Here is a 25384-nt window from a genome sequence, read left to right on the forward strand (position 1 = left end):
CGGGCGGGCGCAGGACTGCGAACTACAGCTCCCGGCAGCCTCTGCGTTCCCCCCCGCTGCGGCTTCCGGCCGGTGCCGGGATGGCGCGGTGCTGAAAGGCGCGGGGCGCGCGGCGGCGCGCGTGGGCCTCCCAGCGCCATGTACAGGTACGGGAGCGCCGGGACGCGCCGGGACACGGGAACACCGGGACGCGGGGATGCGCCGGGACGCGCCGGGACACGGGCGTACGAGTACCGCTGCTGGGCTGCGCGGGAGCCGCGTGGCGCCGGGGCTGCGCGGGAGCCCTCGCGGATCCCCTCGGGCGGCCCGGCTGCACGGCGGCGGCTGAGGGGCTGCGCAGGGGAGCCCCGGGAGCGGGTGTGGGACCCGGGGGAGGGGGATGGAGCTCCTGGGCGTGGGAGCGGTGCCGGGATCAGACGTGTGTGTGCGGCCCTAGGGTGGTCCCGGGGGAGCGGGGGGTTCTGCCTTGGGGCTGGGGGGTGCGGCGTGCGCGGGATCCCCGGGCCGCCTCTGTCCCGGCCGCAGCGGGCGGCAGCCGCGGGGAGAGCTTCCCCCGCCTGCCCGGGCATCCCGTCCCGCTGCCCGCGCTGCCGCCCCGCCGTGCGAGGGTTCTGCCCGGTGCTGTCGCGGCTGTGTCCGGCTTTGGTGGTGTTGGGAGGCTGCCGCATCCCGCCGCCTCCATTGGCTCCGCTCCCCGGTCCCTCGCCCGCCCCATCCGGGAGCGGGGCGCGCTCAATCCCTGGCGGGCTCTTCCCCGAAGCCTGCCAGACCGAGCGCAGGCCTGCGCTGTGGCCGCTGCTTGTGCTTCCAGCGCCCGCAGATCCCACACATAGTCGCCCTGCGTGTGGATGTGGAGTACGAGTGACTGAAATGCTTCTGGGATCCTCATCCTGTGTTTGGTGTCAGTCTGGCAGTACCCTCAGAGCCTCTGGGTTTTGCTGTGTCTGCAGAAAGCACCTTCAGGAGATCCCATCCTCTAGCACTAATGTTTCTACCAGCTTGGAATGGGACCCCGGGAAGACCTCGGAGCTTCTCTCGGGTATGGGCGTGTCGGCCCTTAAGAAAGACAAGCTGGGCAATGAAAACACACCACAGGACCTGCTGGTGTCATCGCCCTGTCTTCCTCCAAAAAGGCAGAAGGTGAAGGACAACGAAAAGGACTTTGTTATCGTGCGCCGGCCATGGCTGCTCCGAGAGGCAGAGTCAGGTACTGTCCAGGTTCTGCTTGTCCTTTGGTAGAGATGGAGAGTGGGCATCACAAGGTTGCCCTGCTTTATTATTTAATTCTTTTGCTCTTACCCAGCAGAATGTCACTTTTATATCTAGTGGCTTTCAGGCTTGGGGTGATAAATCTTCTTTTATGTGTGCCTTTAAGCAGAGGTGGTGTGTCTGGCTCCAGAATTGTGGCCTGTGAAAAGCATGGTTCTCTGCTGCCTAACCCCATGAGCACCTGTGTGTGTGTGTGCTAGGGGGTTGTGCTGCATATTCCTGTGCCTGTGCTCTTGTGTGTGGGACACAGGTGGCACTGCAGGGCTGTTTTGTGAATCAGTGTTTTAAGGTCGCTCAAAGAATCAGCAGTAAAAGTAGGTTTAATATAAAAGCAAAAGTGTGACAAAGTTCGTTGGCCACATTCACTTTAGTTACCACATGTTTAAAGCACACAGAGAAAAAACAATCTAAAATCAATCAGTCTAAAACCAAAGTCAATCCAAAAATTACCTGTTTGCAGGCAGGAGGAGAAGGAGTAAAGAGTGCAGGCTGAGGTGTGCAAGCAGTGTCCCAGCTCCTGACGGAAACAAGCAACATGAGGGACTGTGCCAGAGAGCTACAGGAAAGCACATCAAAGGCTGGAAGCTTGTAGGGAAAGGAAAAGAGCAGGGCTCTTGGGCTCTTGAAAGGGGTGTTCTAGAATACTGGGTTCCTTTCCCTGGTGTCAAAATACGGTTTTAGTCTGGATGAGTATGGGAGGCAAAATAAATAAGCAGCGTTCTCCAGACACTATGCTGTCATACAGGTGGAAATGCCTTCAGACATTCCTGTTTTTATATAAGATGCACTGCTGGGTCAAAGGCAGCTGTTACTGAGCTCCACCATCCAGAAGTCTCCCATGTGAATCATGACACCTTCTGGAGCCCTGAGGGAAGCTGTGATTTGTACCATATTGTTTCACACAATTCTCGGAGTGGTGATAGCATGTATGTTTTAGGAAGCAGTTTGTAGTACCTGATTTTTTCTGTGTATCACACAGAAGCATAGCTTACCTTGGGCTCTCTTTTGGGACTCTTGCACGTGTAGGAAGAGTGGGCGTTTCGGCAGAGGAGAAAAAAACCCCAGAGAGTCATATAAGCATTAGATTACAAAGGCAGTAACCAAGATGCTCTTGTTCACCAAGTGAGTATGTGAGTAGTGTCCATGGCTTTACTGTGTACACAAAGTGAATGTTACAGGCACATTTGCATTTATCAGTCGTGCCTAGGCAAAGATGGTAAAAATGTCATCCTACAGTGCTGAGTTGCAAGGGAGATGAATAGTGGGGCTGATGTATAGCCTACAGAGAAACCGTGGAGGTTTTAACAACCAGATCAAACAAGGCATCTAACCAGCAGGCAATAATGAACTAGCTTTAATTAGAATGTTCTTTGCTCTTTCCCTAAAGGTATTTCTTTGGATGCACTTCCAGATGAATTGCTTCTGGCAATCTTTGCCTATTTGCCCCTAAAGGATTTACTGAAAGTTTCTATGATTTGCAAGAGATGGCATCGACTTTCGTAAGTATTATTTCTCTTCATTTAATACTAAGGAAAATCTTTGTTTCCATAGACCATAAAATGGTCTGGTTCTCACCTTATTTATACGTGTATAATTCAATTTAGACCATATGTGGATATGTATAACCAAAACATGCCTCACGTGTTTTTTACATTATTGTAGTCTATTAAATAGCTTTCCCTTCTCTGCCTATTTTTGACACCAAAAACTTTCTGCGGTTGTACTCACAGCTTTGACCTGTTACCCATTTGAACTCACTAACAAGTAAAATTCTGTGCCCCAGATTTGATGAATCTCTCTGGCAGACTCTTGATCTGACTGGTGGGAATCTGCTGCCAGGAGTGCTTGGACAGTTGTTGCCTGCAGGCGTTACTGTGTTCCGCTGCCCGAGATCTTGCATTGGGGATCCATTGTTTAAAACAAGCAAGTAAGGCTTTCTCTGCATCTTCTGGATCCTGAAACTGTCCCAAATAGTCCGTCTGTGTGTTTTTGGTTTTAAGGTAATAGCAGCCAGCAGCAGTGCTGTGTCTGGAGTGTGAAAAGCTCATCAGTGGTTAGGCATGTGCTGAAACAGGAGGATCTGCATTCACCTGTCAGTTATTTAAACCAAATTGATGTGATTTTTTTTTTTCTTTTAATATCAAGCACCATAACGCCCTTGCAGTTTGTATCTTGTAGAGGCCTGAGTTATCATCATTTCCAGCATTTTTTACATGGTACACTCAAAAAATCATTTAACTCCAGCAATGTAGACTTCCAGGTGTTATGAGGAATCAGTAGAAATATTTTCTGCAAGTTGTGCATGCTTTTAATGTATGGGGTATATTTGTGATGTGGGGAATCTATGGAGCAGGTTTTAATGCAATTTTAGTAACCTTTCTCCTTCTTTTTTTTTTGTTAGTCTTCTTAAAATTCAGCACCTGGATTTGTCAAACTGCACAGTGTCTGCTGCAGATCTCCACAGTATTATTTGTCTGTGTGAAAAGCTGCAGAACCTCAGCTTGGAAGGTCTAGTGCTTTCTGACAACATCATCAAGTGAGTGATGTGTTTGGGAATATTCAGTAAAACCTTCTGTTTGGTGCCATCATTTTGTGCAGGCTAATGAAAAAATGCAGTGGAAAGTTGTTCATTGTGGGTGTATTTTGAAATGGCCTGTTTAAGGTGGCCATTTAGTTTGTTTTTTTCCCTCCCAATTCCCTAGAGTAGCAGGAGGTTAGATAAGCTGCTTACCTCTCTGTGGTTTATGTATCCATATTCCCACAGCCAATATTTTTTCATTTTTTTGCTCTCAAGAGAACTTTGTGTTTGGTGTGCAGATTCTTTTCTATTCTAAGGGCTCTCAGTAGCTCTCCCACCAGGTACCCTTTGTGCTTCTGCATTGTTGCTCACTTTTTTATTGAATTTACGTAGTCCTGAAAGATTACAGATTCTGTCAAGCAGATGAAGTGTTTTTTGGTTCAGCTGCAAAGACGCTAAATGGGTGTGTAGTCAACCTCCTGTTCCGTCACACCAGGGGATTGTGGAGGTGCCATGGACCATAGGTCAGATGGCGAAGACCCTGGCTTTCTGATGCCTTCCTCACTCCAAAGAGGGGGACCAGAATACAAATAAACCATTATAGTTTGGCTTTTTATTCTGTCAGTAGTAACAGTTAAAACTATTAGAAAACTGGGTACTAATCAGACAGTTATGATGGAATTCTAATGCCTTCTGAACAAATGTGCATACTGAGTGTTCCAGGTTTTGCTAACTGCATATATGTTCTAGTCTTGCAAACAGATACATTCAGGGGATGCTATTTGGACATGGATTTTGTCCTGGGATAACCCCCATCTTGCCAGAGGGGTGACATCAGAAATGGAGTGGTTGCTTTGTCTTTTGTAGAGCTGTAGTCACCTCTGATAAGCTGTGATGTATGTTTATTGGCATAGAACAAGAGAAGGTGAAAAGAAACCATTTCCTTGTAAACTTAGTTGTTTGTAAATATGCAGATTTGTCAGTAGTGTCAAGTACATAGACAAGTATCCCTTTTAACGTTGTGCCTTGATGCAGCAAGTACAGAGTTTAGACCCTTAGTGACTCAGGTTAGTCAGCTGATTAAAGATGCAGTACTTCCTGTTTAATGAACTGTCCAGGAAATTGGGTCTTAAAAATAGTCACATCCTAGCAAAGCAAGCAATGTTCCAACATTTACATTCTATCAGATTTTTCTTTTTTCTTCTCTCTACAGGAGCATTGCTAGAAATCCCAATTTGGTACGACTGAATCTCTGTGGGTGCTCAGGGTTTTCTGCAGAAGCCTTGGAGCTGATGTTGAGCAGCTGTTCTATGTAAGACAAAACCAGGTTTTGCTATTCCTGAAACAAATTATTTATTTCTTCCTTGGGCATCCCAGTTATTCTTGTTTTGGTTTTTTTTAATGTTTCTGTTTTTGGTGCTAAATGCCTAACAGTTGATAGTCAGGTAATTTCTTTCCATCAAGCTATTTTCTTCTTTAATAACAAAGATGTACTTTAGTAGTTTTTCATGGGTTTTCTGAATCATCTTCTTGGGTAGTTAAACCCCATTTATGTTCCTTTGATACCATGTAAATACGATTTTCTTTATGAAAATAGTATGTGATTCTGACAAAGATGAAAGTGTGTGTTTTGGAACTGCAAAGTGGAGTTCCAGAGCTCCCTTTGCAATCAGAGTACAGCACGAGTAGCAGAGAAAACTGTGCCTTTCCATGGTAGAACAATCCTTCAGTAACCTTCTAGTTTATGAAGGGCTGTGTTCAGATTGACAGCTCCAGTGATTAAACCATCTGTTGGCAGAATGTCACTGAAGTAGGCCCCAGTGAATTTGGGATTTATATCCCAGTCTTTCTGCTGACTTCCTGTGGCCTGCAGGACAACGTACATAATCATTCCTTCTGCAAAAGCATGTTCTTTAATCAAATTGCGAGTTAGTGGGCAGCCAGAGCTCTAATCTTTCTGTTGCTTGGTCTGATTACTCAGGTCATGAGCTCTTTAGGGGATGGCAGTCTGTGCAGTGCACAGTGAATACCAGATGGCAAATCTGATCCTAGGAATGCTAGTGGCAATTTAACTGTTTTTTCATTTTATGTAGAGAATGCCAGCTAAATGCTCTAGTTGTGCATTCACTGTGTCTTTGTCCCTTGGTTACAGCTACAACACCTGCACACAGAACAATACTTTGTCCCAGCCCCATGGTGACAGGCTATAGGTAATCAAGCACATAAAGAGAGTTGAGCTCACAGCATGACCAGTGTTTATGAAAAACTATGAATTATTTTATGCTAATTAGGATTAATCGGTCATCTGACCAATGCTAATAATGGATGGTAGTTTTTCCTCTCAATGTGACCATCTGTTCATTTGTAACAGATTCAGGTCACAAACCCGATGAAAAGACAGTGTCTCCTTGTGGCAGTTCTGGAGAGAGCCTTTACTTCCTAAGCCATTACTGAATCGTTCCAGTTGAAAGTGGCTTTGGGAAGTCACTTTAACCCCTTTCCCAGACCCGGGTCTAAAATTAGCACTGTCCATGTGGATAAGGATGTCCTCTGGTTGGATCTTGAAAACCTCCAGAGACAGATTTGGCTGGGTAACCTGCTCTGTTTATTAGTGCTTAATTAGTGTCATACTAGAGTTTCTAGGCATGAATACAGTAAGCTGGCAGTTGGCATGTTACAAGTATTTGCTTTAAAAGTATCAATTGTAATGGAAAATACCAGAAGTTGAGCTGCATTTTCAGCCATTTTTGTTAACAACTCTGTCTGTGTGTAGGCTGGAGGAGCTGAACTTGTCCTGGTGTGAATTCACAGCCACTCATGTCAAAGCAGCAGTCAATCACATTACTTCAAAGATCACCCAGTTAAATTTAAGTGGCTACAGAGAGAATCTACAAATAGCAGGTAAACAGTGGGACAAACCTTTATCCCACTATGGGATGAAACAGTAGGCTTTACATTTTCTTCTGCTTGGCATTCATTCTTTGTATAGAAGAGTCATGTACTAACAGTAACTTTTGTGCTCTGAATAGTTTGAACTTCTTGCTGAGACTCTTACTCATAGTTTTAGCTCAGGCATGAAGGGTGAGATGAGTTTTGTTCTGAATTTAGGTGCTTCAGCTGAAAGCTTCCTCACTTTATTTGTGAAGTAAGTCCTGGAAGCAGGACTTGGTGCTATGAATTAGCTCCAGGAACAGTATCTGGAAGGCTTCCTTAAGGCTTCTGCTGTTGTGTCTGCTGAAAATGTCTTCTAAAAGAGAACAGTCATAGTACGTGGTTGAGTTTCAGACTGACATCCAGATACGAGTTAATTTGGAGGGCAATCTTAACAATCAACATTTAACCACTTACTTGCTACTAGTTCTAGGAAGAAAAGTTTTATTAAGTTGGAGGGTTACAGAAAATGCAGGTAAGTCAAGATTTGGGGGAGGCTTCATCAAAATGAACAAGAGCATAGCTAAAGGGTGAAAGTCCTTTTGTGGTAAAGAGAATTTAATTTTTGCAGTGAGTGAATATGACAGTACGGCATTGGATGACATGCACGAGGTGACCTCTCATTTCTGTTTAAATATCACACGGACCCCTTCATGCATTCCCTTTGTGAGGAAATAGGCAAATCTTATCTCAGTCTCATACTCGTAAACAAATATGCTACATAATCTTCTCCACATCAGGAATTTGAACCTTGGGCCGTCTAACTGAACCATTAGAGACCATGTGCTGATCTCTTCTGTTTGTCAGATACTTTCTCTGAGTGACTTTACTCTGTTTCAGTGCAATTTATCAGGCATAAGACTTGAATAGTACATGAATCATCATAATTAAGGTATTGTTTTGTTTAGTTTCTGCACATGAATTCTGAAATACCAAAATTCTATTGCATATTGTTGAGCACCTTGCAATGGCTTTTAGGCAACATCTGAACTACAGCTGATTCCATGCTACTTGCAGACAATAAAAGAAAGTCAAAAATTTACAGTTTAAATCAGAAAAAACATATAACCTTTTGTCATAAGAACTTTTTGTAGGTAAAAATGGAGATGCCTGAAGGATTTGGTGCTCTGAAGGGACGTTTGATGTGTGGAAATTTTCATTACTTTTCTACTACATGTTAGTATTTCAGGCAGCTCACCATTACTATGTCTCCAGTAGATTTCACAAAATATTGTTTGAATTATTGTCTTCCTAAGTTGATGGTTGATGCAACTGACTTCTAGGGATAATTTGCTGAACTAAATATATCTGTTTTGATGAGGGTTAAAAGAAGTCCATGTAAGGTATCTTCATGGGCAAGACTGTATGTCCTAACTCTTAAGCATGTATCTTTTAGTTTAAAAATTGTGCTTCAGTTGTGGGGTTCCAGTAGAAAACATATAAATGAACATGTGTGGACATCAGCAGGCTGTGTAAAGCACATCCATCTGGTTACTGAAAGAGAGACTGACTCTGTGTGACTTCTTCTCAGATGTGAAAACGCTGGTGGAGAGATGTCCTTTGCTTGTCCATTTAGATCTCAGGTAAGAAGACTTGTGCAGGCAATCCTTAAATCCTTGTGGTTCAGGGGATTGGCACTGAGGCAAGGTTGTGTAGGTACCACTGCACATCCAGAAAATACTATTCAAGCTAAACCTACAAAAGATTTGCTATCTGGCATGACCTAATCTGGAGCAGGTCAGTAATTGAAGATGTCTTGTTACCCCAGTATAAATGTCAGGTACCTACAGGATTTGTTAACTAACAGGAGATGGTAATTGATAGGTAGAATGGAAGGAAGTATTTAGATGCCTACAGTTCACTAGCCTAGCATCCTTGAGAGGGTTTAAATCATGTCTAATACTAATTTGTTACTTGGCCATGTACCTATAAAAAAGGTATATTTTGGTTTTGACTAGTTGGTTACAGTATTTTGAAATCTCTGGAGAATTTGCCTATTCATGGCATTAGTTCTGCTGCAGAGTATCTGTGTGAATAGAAGCTTCTGCTTCACTTGACCCTTTGCATGCACAGCACATACACGAGAGATGGGTTGCTTCCATAGTCAGCACAAACATACTTTGGTGGTAGAAAAAGTAGATATTCAATGAATTCCTCTGCCTGAATTTTCAAAATAGCAAATTTATTGCTGCTGTATACTTAATACTTTATTTAATGTGTTCTCTGTACAGTGACAGCATGATGTTAAAGCCTGAGTGCTTCCAGTATTTTAAACAACTTGTGTTCCTACAACACCTGTGCCTTAGCCGATGTTACCAGATATCACCTGCTGCCTTAGTGTAAGTAACTTCTAATTAGCTTTGGTTTGCTGTTCATGCAGAGAGTGAATTAATTTAAATTTGCTTTATATTAGGTTTAGAATTGCAAATACTGTTTCAAAAAACTTAATGGTATGAGGAATTGGGAATAAAACTAAGATAAAATAACCCACCTGTTAAGAACCTGTTCCGTTTGACAATCCAGACTGGAATGAAGCTGAGATAATCTTTCAGTGGTGTCAGTCTGTACTCATGGAACTGGCTGCTCCATGCATGCCTCGTGTTTCTGTTAGTGGCATTACATCAGTGGTACTCATTGCTGGCATGGGAGGTTGCAGTCCTGCCAGTGACCAGTATTGATGTCAGTAGCAGACTTCTGAGTGTGGAGGAAGGTTTGGAATAGCTGGCAGAGTTGACAGTACTGGCTGGAGTAAGTAAGCTGTGTATATTTGCTTTTGTGTTCACCTTTATCAGTTATTGATTGGGATTCAAATATGGCTTAGAGTGACTTCTGCCTTCTATTAGTATAGAAGCTTTCAATCCCAATACTTTCAGGAAATATACACAAAGGAAATCACAACAAGGAAAAAGGTTTGAGAGGAAGAGGGCTATTGAAAATGAGGATCTGAAGAACCTTTGCTGGGGCAGCATATGCTTGTATCCCCTGAGCCACATCCTGGAATTTCATCTGTGCAATTTACTTCACTTGTTCTAGATTTTTAAGTCCAAGGATATGAAAGGGGAAGAATCAGTTTGCTTTCAGTCTGTGAGAGAGATTAGCAAAAAAGTGATTTATTCAGGCGGTTTGCTGAAGTATCAGTGCTGAGTACTAGTTTTCTAAGCACTAATTAAATATGTGCTTAAGTAGTTTACCCTCTTCTAAAAAATTAGTAAAAATGGAGTTATGTAGCTTGGGTACAAGCTGAAAAACCCCAAAAAATGTTTTCAGTTTCATGGTTAATTTTCTGTCTCTCTCTTTCTAGAGAGCTTGGTGAAATTCGAACACTGAAGACTCTTCAGGTATTTGGAATAGTGACTGATAGCTCCCTGCAGCTCCTCGAGGAAGCATTACCTGACATGAAGATCAATGGTTCACACTTTACCAGCATTGCAAGGCCAACTGTTGGCAACAAAAAGAGCCATGAGATTTGGGGCATCAAATGCAGATTGACACTGAGAAATCCTAGTTTCTTTTGATCATGTACAATGCACTTGATGCCATGGACACACTGTGCGTTGAAGCTCCTTAGGAAAAAAAGTACTGGAGCACCTTTTATCATAGTACTGTTACTGTCTAACTCGATTTTACACCCTAATGTTGTTTCATAATATTTTATATCAGTTTTTTGTACTTAAAGCCTTTAAAAATTTGATGATCTGTGAGCAATTACAGAATATTTCTTTCAGTCTTTCTTTTTTACAGGGGATCTTTGAAAAAAATATGAAACAAATCACCATTAAGTGATTTGATAAGTACAAATCAGTTACTTACATTCATAAGTAACGTCAGCCTCTAGCAACTGTCTGCAGCTTCTGGAACAGCTTGCAGAGGTGCCAGATATCTTTGTAAGGTTTATTAAGGAGTTTGCGGAATTCAAAATGAATACTTGTGTATTAAATCTATTCAACTACGCAGCTGAAGAAGAGGTACCGCAGGATGAATGAATCAAGCTTGGAAACAGTAAATTGGGGATATTTACACAGAAGCAGCTAAGAGCTTAATACCTTACAAGTTAAGCAGCATAAAGGAGCTATAGTGAAATTTTTATTTAGGCAGCCACAAAGGAAACTTTTGTCTTTAGTAGCCTTCATTTTTAGCCAAATACAGTCTGAGAAGCCTGTTCAGAATTAGCATCTGTAAAAATGGTTATCCATTATGTCATGTTGTGATCCTGGGTTTTCTGATTATGTATTACAGAAACTTAATGTAGCTTCTGTGAGCCTGATCATGGATAAAACTTTCTCTAAGATCTTTCAAGTGCAACTGATATAGTGGTAGAAGTTTTGCAGGAGGAGGGCTCAAGGAGTTCTAGATATGACCAAAAACCAGAACCTGGGACTACTGTGTAAGAATGCTAAAAGGGAGAGATGCTTTGGTGCTATCAAGAGACATAAATTTCTTTTTTTATATTAGTTTGTTTGTAGTAGCACTTTGCTTCTTGTATTTGTATCACTAACCACTATTGTCTAGTGTTGATTTTTATTTTAAAGTCATAGGAGAAGCTGATTAACTGTCCAAAAAGAAAAAAAAAAACAACCAAATAAAGGATAGGGACAGGTAATGATTTTAAATGAACCTTTCATTTGCATCTGTTATCAGGGTCCTTCCTCATGCATAAGCCTAGAATGTTCCAGCAGGTGTTTTAGCTGATAATTCCTAGGGCAAAACTTGGACCCTCTGTAGGACATAAACATGCTGCTGTTTTTCCCATGAATGCAGTAAGAAAGCAGCTGAATTTATTCATGGATGTTTTTAAAAGAGTAGCCAACATGTTACTCTAGGCCTTTGCATAGATACAGCTTTTCCCATTGCAGTCTTTAGAAAAAGCATTCAGGAATGAATACCTGGTAGTGCAGAACAGATTACTCACTATGGAAAGATTGTATGATATTAGAATTTGATATTTAACTTGACTTTCTAGAATATAGTAAATAAAGCATTATCTTTTTAACCTAAGTTGGTTTGGGTTTTATTAAATTTAACAGTGTAAATAACAGGTATTAATAATGGGCTTGTATCCCTTATGAAGGAGTAAATGCGCAACAGACCTTGTGGAAGTTGGGATGAGTGATAGGAACTTGGAGGATACAGAATATTCTACTGCCACATTGCTGCCTTAGAATTATACCTTAAATTACTTCAAGAAGAAAAATTAAATCTTTGCAGCACAGCATTACTGTAAATTACTGTAAAGTAGTAGGCCTTTAACTAGAAGGAAAAATTTTACATGCCAGGTTCAGTGTTGGAAGGGGATCAGCATCACTGTTGCCTATCTATTTAATAGTTATGATGACATCTTTAGTAGACATGAAAGCCCTTTGGATAAGGTGCTCACTGACCCTTTCCTAAGGGAAATAATAAGTAGCGCTAAGCACTCCATAACAAAACCTGCTACATTGATTAGTCTCTGTACTACACATAAATGCATGAAGGCTCACAAACTATTAAAACAACCTGAAACAGTAAGTGAAAAGAAACTGAGCACATTAAACCCTTTTGAATGTTGAAATCAGGCACAGGATAGCTTAATTTATCAATTAACCTTTTAATTTTTATTACATAATGTATAAACACCACTTGGAAAAAAAAAAGCAAAGAATAACAGGTCTAGTTTAGCAGAACACAGTGTAAACTAGCATTAAATGAAAATACCATGGACTTGACTCAGCAGGTAGAAGGGGTGCAAAAATCACTGCCAGTCCACACAGATTAAATCACTAAGTCCTGTCCTGGAATAGTGTCTACCAAGTAAGTTGTCTTTACTGCAATCCTTCGTCATAAAAGATCCTTAAAACGGGTCCTACAGTTGTTTAATAAAAAAAAGGTAGCTGCGTACTATTAATAATAGATTTCTGAATCATCCTACTAAATTTTAAGCATTCACCATTAATGCTTCAACAGAACTGCAATTAAATACAGACAAAACCAGTAGAGGCCACTCAAGAGTAGTTCAGGCTTCCATTTTGCTAAGTTAGGAATTTGACTGAAAATTTACTAAGTCCTAATCTAGATCATACTTTGGGGCTGTAGGACCTGAAAACATTACCTTTTAGTCTTGATATTCATAATAAGGAATGACAGGCTTGTTTAGGAGGTATGCTCACTGATCTGACTAACCAGTCTCCATTAAAACTTTACAGCACACATGTCTAAATAAGCATTGTTGGGATTTCTGCCATAGATTTGCTGTGTACATGTTCAATACCTGAATCTAATCTAAGAGTAGTAAGAGTCCTGGGAAGGAATAAATTAGTGTTAATGGCAGTGGTGGGCTTGAGGATTTTTTGAATCCTAACAGCATACTGACTACTGTACATGACAGAGGCACATAATAAACAATCCCTAAGTGGTTACAGATGGATTGAGGATAACTAGAACATCCTAGTCTGTGTGCACACAACTTTTAGAAAGATGAGTCTTTTGTGTCTTTACCTTTAGATAAGCTTTGCACATTATTTTAGACAGTCAGAGCTTTATTCTGATAGTTCCTGAACTTACCAACTTTTGAAAGCTTATTTGGCTACTTTGCTTTTCCCCTCTAGGTCTACAATCACAGCAACCAGACCGTGTAAATAACTCTGCAGCACACTTAGAAGATGAAATGTACACAGTGATAGCTTATTCACACATCTCCATCAATTTCACATTTTCCTAGAACTGAATGGTCTGGTCAAATCAATATCCTCTAAATTATGTTTTAAGTTCTAGTCACTCTAAGTCCAGAAGGAAAAAACCCTTTGTCTGTTTCCTTCACTAATAAAGAGCAGTTTACATTTTGCAAGTGGCAATAAATACACCGATTTGCCACATTGGAGAACATTTCAATTAGACCTCAGAACATCTGTTACAGAAGTCTCTTCATTCAAAAGTCGTTTTAAGAAAACTCACTCTTGGAAACCAATCTGTAGTAGACAAAACATACTATTTTCAAGTCATGTAGCAGAAGAGTTCCTCCTGTAGGAATATTTGTTTTCCCAAATTCTGCCTCACCTATGCAATTATAAGCACAGATTTCAAAAGGCAGTCACAGTTCACAGTTTCTCTAAAAGACTTAAAAGGTCACTTGCTCTTTCTTAATCAGAGCTTTTTTTTCCTATTATCAACTTGATTACCTAACATGAGCAGAGGCATGTGAAATTAATTTCTTGTCATTTACATATCACTAGAATCCAGCATAGGATTGGAAATGCAAATGTTCTGGAGAAGGTAAAAACATGCTGGGAAAACTGGAAGACTTAGGTATTAGCTTGTGATCCAACGCCTAATACCCAGCATATCTCATTCTTCTTTAAATACAAGAAATTCAAAACTTAAAATTCCAAACATTCAACTTAATAAGGCCAAATATAAGTCTTATGATAGCCACTTACATACACTAGTGTTCTGATAATCTGCTTGCCAGTTAATCCATTCAGTGAAGGAATATATCCTATTACAACATGATTTCTATAATTTGTATATTCTTCATGAAGGGCTCAAGAAAACCTTTGAGTTTCAAGTCCCTATCTAGCCAAACAGAAAAACTAAAAGCTACCTCATTCAAGATGTACTAAACCAGACTTATACTCTTGATGTAAGTCTACAAAGTAGAAAAAATACTGGAAGAAGAAAAAAAAAATTGCCACAAGTTGTATGAAACTACAAAGTTGTACAATTTTTGAAAAGCATACAAAAGATTTGTATTTTCATTTCTTTTACATCAACATCATGGTTTACCAAAATCCTTGCATCAAATTGCTAGCTTGACAGTCAACTTTTCTATAAAATTGTATGTATGAAGTATTTAGTTTTATCAGTCCCAGACTGTTACTAAAAAACTGTACATCTGAATATTTAATGCTACTGACTTAATACTTGAACCCATTTACCTGTGTTTACAAAACGTTCATGTTTGCCCTACAAGTTAAAATGTCAATTTTCACTGAAGTTAAGAGGTAACGCTTCAGACAGTTACACTAGATGCAAAAAAAGCTTAAATATCAGGCTAATGATTCCCCAACCCAAAGGAATGAAAAGCATTTCAAGCTTCCTCCAAATGCTCTTGCATCCGAAAAGGCCAACTTCCAATATAATGCAGCATTGTGATATCCCCATGGTTTCCCTCTATGGATCCATAAATGTTTCAGCAAAAGACATCAGGGTCCTTCATTCTTCCAGCAGAACAGTGCACAGTGAATCCTCTGTGTCAATCAATATCGAAGCTATTGCTCCATCATTGAACTCAAAAGATGTTCCTCCATCTACAACCATACAAGCATCCCAACAACGGGAACGGACACAGACTCTGCAAAAACCCAACAAGTAAGTTATCACAAAACAGCTAAAAAATTTAAGTTTTTCACACAAGCACTTAACAATAAAACTGGCTCTGGAATATTCTTTTTCTTGGGTCAGTAAATGCTTAACCTCCACTTAGCATGGTACTAAGCACTAGAACCTCCCAAGTTATCAGTGCTTTGTATGGACTTGGAAAGAGTCCAGAGAGGACTGAAGGACTTGGTCAATGCTCCCAGAGTCTGAGCACAGCCTATAATATAAAACACTTGGTGTTGAAGCTTAGCTGTAATTTTCAAAGAAAGCTACTGATGATCCCATTCACTTAAACTTCACAGAAAACTTCACAATTAATTTAAGATTCTAATATGTATTTTCAAGTAGCAATGTTATGTGAAATATGTATTTTCAAGTAGCAATGCTTGAGGTTCAAATAATTTGGACATTAATGTAATCTTTTGTTACATTAATCATTCAGAGAGAAGAAAAGTAATTACAAGCACAAAGCTGAAGGTCAGGATGCCTGCCAGGCAACTTCAAGAACTGCAGCATATTATTGTCATGATATTATTATTAGAGTCTGACATATTTAAGTTAATAAGTTTAAAATTAATCTTACAAATTTAAGGCATCTCTTTTAGAGCTGGACAAGACAGAATAAAGAATTTGGCTCAGAGCTCCTTTAGACATTTGTTTTGATATAAAAAGTTGAGTTGACAGCTAATTACAATTGAAATACTGTATTGCTTTCAGTAGTTTATATGTTATTGTTTGTATGTTCAATTATTTTGATCATATAACTAATGGCTGTATGTGTTTATATTTAATTGTGGCAAGCTCCACATATCATAAAATCATTTAGATTAGGAAAGACAAGTAAGATCACTGACCTCTAACATTAAACAAGCACTACCAAGCCAACCACTATGTCCCTAAGTGCCATACCTACATGCCTTTTTGATACCTTTGGGGATGATAATTCCACCACTTCCACAAGCAGCCTGTTCCACTGCTTTAAAACTCTTTCCATGATGATAATATTCATAATATTCAATCTAAACTTCCACTGGCACAAGTGTCCTAATTTAAAATGATTAATTTGCAAAAAAATCAGTTTGGAAATGCATTTAGTCCCACCCTCTGCTCAAAGCAGGCCTTAATTTAAAGATGGGTTAGGTTGCTTAATGCCTTGCCCAGGCAAGTTTTGAGTATCTCCAGGAACAGTGGTAAGACAATCTATCTCTATAGATAACCTGGTCAACTGCCTGACTATTCTCACTGAGAATTTATTTTTTCTTTAATCAGAATCTTACATCCTACAAAATCATGGCTGTTGCATTATACTCTGCTCTGAAAAGAGTTTAACTCAAGCCTCCTCTGTAACCATCCTTCGGTAGCTGAAGACAGCAACTGGATTCCCCCTTAGTCTTGTCTCCTCCAGGCTAAAGGAAAGCACTGTTTGAGTCTTTCTTTTATAAACCAGTTGTTCTGGCCCCATTATCCTCCCAGTGTCCCTTTCCTGAATTCACTTCAGTCTGTCACTGTCTGTGTCTCATACTGAGGGAAATGGCACATATCCAAAACTGGGCACAGTGAGATTCTTTTATTCTGTAAGATTGTGCAGGGATCAAACATTAAAAAGCCATAACACAACTAGGAAACATTTTATTCCTGCTGTTACAAGAACAATACTCAAGTCATTCAAAGCACAAACTGGATGTTGAAACACTTCAAGGGAAAGTCCTGGATTGCTCAGACTTTGACAGATACACTGAACAAAGTAACTCTTTGCTATTGCAGCCAACACTTACTTTGAAGAGAAGCCACGCTGTCGACTACTTGAGAAAACTCTGTTTACAATAGGCTCTCGAACACTGAAAAACATCTTTGGTTCCTCTGGACTGTAGAGCAGAGACTCATTGTAATCATTTGTTACTGTAAGAAGAGGAGTCAGCCATTAGTTTTTCCAGAGAAAACTATTTACTTTCAGAAACACACATTCCTCAGGGAAGAGTGGCTTCTCTATCAAGAGGGAACATCAGGTCTTGACAGATGTTTACTAGTCTTTACATGCAAAAAAAATTACTTTTAGGGAAAATTCCTTTCAGTTCTACTACATGATGAACACTCAATAGTTCTCTTGTGGTGATTAAATATTAACTGTTTAGGAGAACTGAAATTCTCCTGAAGAGGGTAATTTAGACAGAAGTCTAAATAAGTGCTTGCATTTCAAGTAAGACATTGTTTGCCAACTGTGCCTAATTAATGTCTGTAAGAAAGACTACTACTGCAAGAGTGTTAAAACACTGAAAGGTGAGTAGAACAGAATACAAACAAAATGAACTGGCCAAAGATACTTTAAAAAAATCTTGCCTTTTCCACTAACCTTTCTGTACCAGTTCCGTGTTCAATGGCATATTCAAACTTCCATGCTTTTTCGCTGTTGAGCCGAGAGAAAGAGCCCCAGTTAGATAGATGTATCCATATAGAACTTGGCTAGTAAGGCCACATTGCTCACTCACCGATCTTAAGGATCTCTTCAATAGCTTGATGTGCAACCTTGTTAATATTATAGGACCTAGACAGAGAAGAAGTCTTGTTTGCTAAGCTGTACAACTTAGGAAAAAATCAAGCAAAACCAAAAAAACCTTTCACACATGAAAAACTAAATTCAATATTTGGGGACGAAGAGGAATGCTATTGAGTGTGAGCTGATAACAGTTAATTAAAAAAAAAAAGTCTTAACTCAACTCTTGCTTTGGCATCCACCTGGGGCCTTGTAAACCTTAAAAATCCATTAAGTGAAGAAGTCTTCAGGAAACAAGAGCATGGGATGTAGTCGCTTTGTCAATAATCCCCCTGCCTTAAAACCCCAATAACTGCTGCATTAAGTCTGCATTAAAAAACTGAAGGTCTAGAGATTGTGTTCTTACCCTGTCTATCCAACCCTTGATAATTGATTTATTCTTTTAGTTCTCATTTATGAGCCCAACACTTCTTTACAAATATTTTACCTCTTTATTTATACCCTAAGGTGTGGTCTTGAATCTCACAAGAACTGGTGCATATAGAAAATAAACAGTCAGATCAGACACTTCTGCATTCAACACATTTGGATGAACAAGTCAACACAGCCTCAGTCTGAACTAAGGAAAACTCCTAAAAAAGTCTCCCTCCTTTGCTCAGACTCAAAAGGGAGTAGGTGCTAACCACAGCGACTGTGCAGCAGTACTGTGAAGATCTCACATGCCCAGGTCTCAACACAGCTTAAAATCCTCAGTCCAGCACTTCTGTCACAGCAGTAAAACACCTCAGACTGCAATACAGATCCACTACACCCCTATCTGACCCCACAGCTGCTGAGGGTGTGCCCAAGGCTCTCTCTCTTACACTTACTGCCTACCTGCAGGCCTGAGCAGATGCTATCAAGATGTCCTTTTACACAAGTTTTGGCAGGTACAGAAAACACCTGGAGATTTAAATGTCTCTCAGTCCCAGGAAGTCTGAAATTCCAGGAAAGCCCCTAGAAAACAGGCTAAGGGGGGTCACTCCACTGAGGTTTGGCCTCACTTTAGAGAAGTCCAGCAACACATACAGATTACAGCAGTGGAGAGGGGCAATCCTGGAGCTTGGTGCCTGGTTCTGGGTTTGCTCAGCACAGAGTGTATAAGCGAAAGAAATGCGTAAGAACAGCATTGAATTAAGACTGTACTTTCCCAAGGTACTGAACACTAGGAAAGTTTCCCTAGCAGTCTGCCAATTTCATCCTTGGCAGACTCCAGAACTAAGCTATGCTGCCTGAATACGAAATTCTGAATTACAATGGAGTGTAAAACCTAGTAACCATGGTTACGGCATGAATACTTATTTTTGAATTTCATTAAAAGCTTCTGTTTTAGTTCATCTTAGCCCAGCCCACAAATCCAGTGCCTATTGTACAACTCTAAATTATGAGCACAAACACATCTCTCACATCTCAAAACTAAATTGATTAGACTTACATGCAGTACTGCAGCACATTAAAACTGAAGTTTAAATATTTTATCCCCCTGATTAAGCTAGCATAGTTCAGTGTAGATATGGCCATCTTTTTTTAAGGGGAGTATTTTGGCAAAGAGATTGTCCCCTGTCAATTAAATTGTCTCCTGTCAATTAAATATGAAAGAAACAAGGGGCTTGAAAGGAGAATGAACAGTAGATGTGTCAGAGAACATTTAACACTGCATTTACTACATGTTTTCCCATTCTTCTTTGAGTTTAGATTTTTATAAGTTTACTGGTCTTTATCATCTAAGCATTTTAATTGTAGACAACAAGAGTAGTGCATAGATCACCTCAGTATGTTCTCTGCAAGTCGCAGCAGAATCTCTTTCCCTCACCACTCCCAACACTCATCTTCACATGTGGCATGCCACATTTTTCACTGAAATGACACCTAAGGCAAACTTCTGTCTCAGTGCCACAGCTCCTCACCCTTTCAAGGCTTCCCTCCATACCCACAAGTAATGAGTGCCCTGCTCATCTCATATATGAACAGCTCTAAGGCATACTGACAGTGACAATATTAGACTGACTTACCCACAGCCCAACAGAGTCTCAGTAAGGAGAAAATGCATAGGTTCATCTAGCTTATCTGAAATGGTATTTTCTGTCAAAGCAACAACATGTACTCACCATGCTTTTGATCCTGTTCCAGTACACACATTAAGCCCTGAACTCTTCTGTTTCTCCCAAGGACCATCATCAACTGATATTTCATAATAGGAGGCCCTATGAAGCGAGAATTTAAAACTGGGTTTGCAGGACTTAAAGTTCTCCCTGAATAAGACAGAACACACAGCCTTATCAGGCACATCACAATTTAGAGGGGCTACTTTCAAATCTGGATCACAATTTCACAGGCTTTGTACAGTGTTTCCCGTTTGATAGCAACTTCTGATTCACTATTATATTGCAGGTTTTATTATAGACTAAAATGATTTCCAGCATGACATGAACTTTTAGGCACTTTTTCTGCAGTCACTTCTCATGTTAATTTATGCACAAAACCACCTCTGTGGTTCATCTGCAGGGCTTGCTGGACTTACAAATAAAACTGTAAATAATTACCTTCCCTGCATACCTGTTGAACAGAACCTGTGTTTATGCTATGATTGGGTCTCATCAAATTATGTCAAGGAACACTAAATATTTCAACACCAGTAAGTAATAGCATGATTGAACCTGAATTCTTGATCACTTCAGTAACTGAAAATCCAGTGATTTTTCATTAATAGCTTTACACAAACAGCAGGCTTACATTTCTGTCCAGGGCAAATAATTCCTAAGGCTCAAAAGTACTAGGTCTTGATGTACAATCATCTTCTGCATGTTACTGTTCATCTGTCAGGGGATTCCTAGTGTTAGGCCTACAGACCAAAGTTTCTCTCTAAAAGCTTCAGAATATCCAAGAGTGGATTTATAAACTCATCTTGTTGATATTCATTGGGCTTAATTCAAACTGTGATACAGGCTTCAGATTAATAGATATCCTCTCAGAAATACCACATTTGCTGTTTTATGCATGACTGAGTTTCACCTTTTTTAGTAAACAGAACTTACTGAGCTATTATTTCAGACTAGAAACACAGCTCTTGGCTGTTTGGTGCCAAACAGTTTATACTCTCAGTAACTAAGGGCATGTTTTGTAATCACTCTTGAAAAGATAGCAAGATTAGAGAACTGAAAGTAAATTAAGAACACAGGTGCACTGCTTGATTCAGTTTAATGTAATTTTTGCAAGCTGGGTATGACAGGTTTTCTAGACTTTTTTTCTTCAATTTACTTGTTTTCATCACTGACATGCAGAATAAGACCTGACAAGAAGCTTCTGAAGTTATTTTTCTAAATAAATAGCAGACCTGTGTATTTGAAAATAACAGAAAATTTGTCTTTATGACATTTAAGTCTTCAAGTGTAAGGTCCCAGTAACATACTTATTTCTAGAGGTTTGTTTCTAGAGGTCTTGTGTTCCTCAGTGGTTCTCAAATACACAGGAAACAAGAGAACAACATACTTGTGACACTCATAGCACTGGAAAACAGCTTTGTGTTCCTCTACCACTGCACATTAAAGAAACTTCTTAGAATCTTGATAAAATTATATTTGATTTAGTAGACAGCAAGATTTGTATCTCTTTGAGTTTAATTCTTTCTGCCAGTCTGAGGCTGAGGTCTAGACAGAAAATAAAGCACTCACAGAACTTTTATACTATTTGCACCAGCAATCAGTGTCCCAGGTACTGTACAAACACAAGCTGTTAAACTCCAAAGTGGCTTTTCTGTTGGTTTTGTTTGTTTTTTGTTGTTTTTTAAGATAATAAAGTGAAAACAGATATAAAATACAAGTAAAAGTCTGATCAAATCCTAGCTAAGGATCATGTCTTTTACCACAGAACCAGTCATACCCCCCATGCCCTTCTTACTGTTTGGCTGCCAAAAATGCATTGATCTTCAGGGCAGAAAGGACAGTCAAATGTATCCTGGATAAGGCAGTACCATCATTTGATACAAACACAGTTCTTAAACAAAGGAAATAACTATATTCCATCAATAACAAGGTTTCTGCCAAAAGCAGGCTGATACCTTTGCATCTAATCACAGAAAGGCAGAAAAGGGAGTAATGATAAAAGCTATTTGTGCTTGGTCATGCTAAAAGGTTATGAAAAGATATTTAAGAAGATATGCAGGAGACAAGGCAGTTCAAGGACTGATATTTAAGCCATCATAAAAGAGAAAGAAAAGAGCCAGGAAAAATGAAAGAATAACCAGAGAGGAGGCAGAAAACCAAAAGTCAACATTACTGCACTTACATCTTTGAAAAGACACTTTATAATCAGTAAAATCAGTATTAAATATTTATACAATAGAAGTGAAATTTGACAGTAAAATCTCATCACTGATTGTCCATTGCAATGTCATAAAAAGAAATTAAGTCAATTGTGCCTTGCTGTAACAACAAACAATTATACATACCTGGATGAAAGAGATTCCCCAATGAAGACTTCATTAAGTGCTCTCACTGGTAAAAGATGTGGGCCAGAAATATCAGATCCTGCAGATACCAAATATAAGAGCTTTGAATCATGGATTTAAAACACAAGTTTTCAAAACCATTCACAATTCACTGGAAGACAGATTCTGCTGTCTGGGTTTGTTTTCTAGACCTAATGCTGCATTTTCTTCAAAGAGTCATTTTTTCACTGATTTACTCTGTGGCCACTGTCTTTTACTGGAGACAACAAATATTTAAACCAAGGTCAGCAATGATGTTTAAGTTCACACACTTTTCCCTAAAAAGTCACAGGCAACTAGGCAGAATGAAGTCTTCTGTCAATCACACTTCCAGCCAAGTTAAATTCACTGGCAGCAACTTAACAGACATTTCTGATGAAGTTCAGAGAATTAGACTTCATACCACAAGGTAATTAAAAGGGATTAACAAATTTTTCATGTTGACAAAGACTTCTTAGTGAGAAAATACAATACTGGACACAGGTTAGGCACAGAACCATGCAACTTTCAACACTCCGTAAAGAGAAGAGCTGAAGGTTTTTAAGAATTATCTACAAACAGACTCTCACATCTAATATCTTATTTGCTGGTCCAAGACCAGCTTTTACAACTCTCAATTAACCTAACTTAAAAGTTAGCATGTGTACACAAACACACACACATGCTCAAGTAGTTACAGTAACTCTAAGAGACAGCATTTTAAAAAAGATCAGGTATTTTGACAGCAGGTATTTCAAATACTAAAACTTTTACAAATCCTTATCTTCTATTCCAAGTTATCATAGCAAAGTGATTATATTCTTGTCAGATTTTAACCTACTTTGATCCTGGAATCTTTCATTTATGTGAGCCCTGCTGTGTTGCTCTTGGCTCAGCTGCTGTTCATGTAAATCCACTGGGGTTGTGTTTATCCCAGTTCCTTCAAGATACAGTCGGATTCTCTGCCGCCACTGCCACCTAAGAGAGGAGTAAGGAGTTAGTATGAAACATTCATTACAAAATTAGATAGGATCTGAGAGTCTCCACTCTCAAAGCAGAACATCTTAAGAGAAGGAGCTAAATATATTCAAAGTCACATTTCAAGTTTTATAGCTTCTACTATAACTTCTAAATTTAGAAAGTTAATAATACATAATTGTAAATTCTTTAAATTTATCAATTTGCTACCTAATATTTTTTGCATGTGTAAAATAAGAGGACACTGGCCAAAAGCAAGCTACAAAAATTGTATGTAACAAACTCTCCTCTGGAGGTATGTGATTCTAATATGTGAATGAATGACTGATACAATGCTTTTAAGAATATAGAGTTCTAAAGAATTTACACAGAAATACATGCTGTATTTTTGACATCTTTTGTTTGTATTTTACATGTCCAGAAAAGCAGCTCTGTGCATCCCTTCATACATAAAGCCACAACTACCTTCTCATTTTAACAATCTCTCATGACCTAGGCATTTAGGGTGCTTAAGAGGAACTCATTTGAAGCAAGAGAAGGATATAAAAGCCATGTTACAACATTCTGATTTTTTATTCCTCCCTAGAGATATAAATTCCTTTTCCTCTTACAACCTAAGAGTTCATAAAATAAAATGGCAATAGTTTTGACTAAGAAAGCAAATCACAAGAGAGTGTTATGAGCATATCTTTTCCCTGATCATACTGTCAATATCCAGGTGACATTAACCAGTTTTTCCTAAAATTACAAGAGACTTATGCTTTATGTTACTACATTGCTAGTTTTTCCTCTAGTCATCTTTATAGAGCCTCATTTACACATCCTATCTGCCCTTAAATTCCAAGTATGATTTTAGCTAGTCACGCAGAAAGCATGAAGTGAGTATCACTATACTAGCCTCCTTACAATGGTCCTAGTGAGAACATGTCACATCCCCCACAAAATTAGAAAATGGGACTGTATCCCTATTAATACCCCTTTTCTGAGAACCTGCTACAGCACTGACCACCAAAACATGAGTAGTCTGATATAGTTTGTCCTTTACAAATCAATAATGTTGGTTGTCTCATGGATAACAAGGTCCATGTTAACACAGATTGTTGCACTGACTGATAACATCATGGATAAGGGGAAAAAGCCTATTGCCCTTTTCCAGTTTCTGGCAACTCACCATCCACTACAGCTCCAAGACACCAGAAGCCCTTCCAGACAAGGATTCAGTAACCCACCTATTCCAAAGTTTGCTTAGGGCCAAACAGATCTAAGAACTCTCAAATGAAACACCTGCTCACATCCTTGCTTAAAAATAAACTATTTTATTATCTCCTATTTATTAATTTATTATCTCTTCTTATTTCAGAAAAATAATTAAAGAAATCCTTTCTGTTTTGCTCTGGTGAGGTTTCAGCTTCATAATGAGCAGTAACAGGAATGTCAGCAACAAAAATATAGCTTTGTTTCAAAAAAAACATCAAAATTGCCAAATGTCAAGAGAGGTTATCTGAATAAGCACTACGAGTTTTACTTAAGCAAATCAGAATGATGGAGACTAAAAAGCTTCTGTTTCCTAAATCTTAAAATATTTGAGTAGAAAGTACCTGTTCCTTTAGCAATGCATATTAAAATTCCTTCAGTTATTTATCCTGGCAATTGTATTCATTTAATTTCAGAACTATTTTATGGCACAAATACAGTTACACTTCAAGTTACAAATTTAATATGCTGGAAGTATAAACAAAAATCAATTGTTATATACTTTCAAATGAGTGACTGATTTCTGTTTGATAGTCTGTAATCACAAAAATATTCTGTAAAGTTATTGTACTACAGAACAGTGTTTCTTACGTAGTTATTAAAAACTTCTCTAGTCTGTACTTTAAAATTCAGCTTGTTTCTTTTTAAATCAAGTGAGATTATTCTATTTTAAGAATATCTAGTACTGGAAACACCAAGCTATATTCAGCATGAAGAAATGCTTGCCTTACACTAACATGTCAGCAAAAATTAAGCCACTTTATCTCAATCACCCAGATGCAACACACTGACCATTTCCTAACTGTATGTGTTTCATTAGCTTATTCTTATGGCCATCACTGTACTACATGTTTTTGAGTCCTTGTCCTAGAGTGACTTTATGATGCTTGCATCCCCAATGGTCAGTTCAGTTTATGCTGGACATTAAGTTCTGCACCTCTAAGATAGGTTCCAAGAGCGAAGGGGGGAGAAAGAAGCACAGAGTTTGTTACCAGACACTGCACTCACTCTCCTGCATTCCTGCTCACAGACTGCATTGTCTGCAGCACAGACAGACAGCGGGACAGAGCTTTCCTTCGCTTTTAGTCAG

At 39.3% G+C, this 25384-nt stretch overlaps 2 protein-coding genes across 4 annotated transcripts in view; one reads left to right on the plus strand and one right to left on the minus strand.

Moving 5' to 3' along the window:
* Positions 1–21: 21 nt before the first annotated feature.
* SKP2 (S-phase kinase associated protein 2) lies at positions 22–12757 on the plus strand. 2 transcript variants are annotated; one of them, XM_038123532.1, is made up of 10 exons: positions 22–146; positions 951–1207; positions 2657–2768; positions 3053–3196; positions 3671–3805; positions 5001–5099; positions 6561–6688; positions 8250–8301; positions 8950–9057; positions 10020–12757. In XM_038123532.1, exons 1-10 carry the CDS (start codon positions 139–141, stop codon positions 10231–10233), a joined length of 1257 nt encoding a protein of 418 aa, XP_037979460.1. In that variant the 5' UTR covers positions 22–138; the 3' UTR covers positions 10234–12757. The 2 variants fall into 2 exon arrangements, with proteins under 2 accessions (XP_037979460.1, XP_037979459.1); XM_038123531.1 differs by lacking the exon at positions 22–146 and having other exon boundaries at positions 153–1207.
* NADK2 (NAD kinase 2, mitochondrial) overlaps positions 12287–25384 on the minus strand; it is a 32842-nt gene continuing 19744 nt past the window's right edge. The window contains exons 6-12 of one of the 2 annotated variants that reach the window (XM_038123534.1): positions 22904–23040; positions 22045–22123; positions 19706–19801; positions 17554–17609; positions 17418–17471; positions 16843–16966; positions 12287–15041 (exon numbers count right to left, since the gene is read on the minus strand). In XM_038123534.1, the coding sequence (XP_037979462.1) occupies positions 14903–15041; positions 16843–16966; positions 17418–17471; positions 17554–17609; positions 19706–19801; positions 22045–22123; positions 22904–23040 (685 nt within the window). In that variant the 3' untranslated portion in view covers positions 12287–14902. Of the gene's footprint in view, positions 15042–16842; positions 16967–17417; positions 17472–17553; positions 17610–19705; positions 19850–22044; positions 22124–22903; positions 23041–25384 lie in introns of both variants that reach the window. The other variant, XM_038123533.1, reaches the window with a different exon arrangement.

The sequence above is a fragment of the Motacilla alba genome, chromosome Z (assembly GCF_015832195.1).
Source record: "Motacilla alba alba isolate MOTALB_02 chromosome Z, Motacilla_alba_V1.0_pri, whole genome shotgun sequence".
Lineage (NCBI taxonomy): Eukaryota > Metazoa > Chordata > Aves > Passeriformes > Motacillidae > Motacilla > Motacilla alba.

Coding starts and splice junctions, on each gene's coding strand:
- SKP2 (XM_038123531.1), top strand. CDS start 871: ATGCTTCTGGGATCCTCATCCTGTGTTTGGTGTCAGTCTGGCAGTACC. Junction 2,769..3,052: donor AAGAGATGGCATCGACTTTC/GTAAGTATTATT, acceptor TCTGTGCCCCAG/ATTTGATGAATCTCTCTGGC. Junction 3,806..5,000: donor CTTTCTGACAACATCATCAA/GTGAGTGATGTG, acceptor TTCTCTCTACAG/GAGCATTGCTAGAAATCCCA.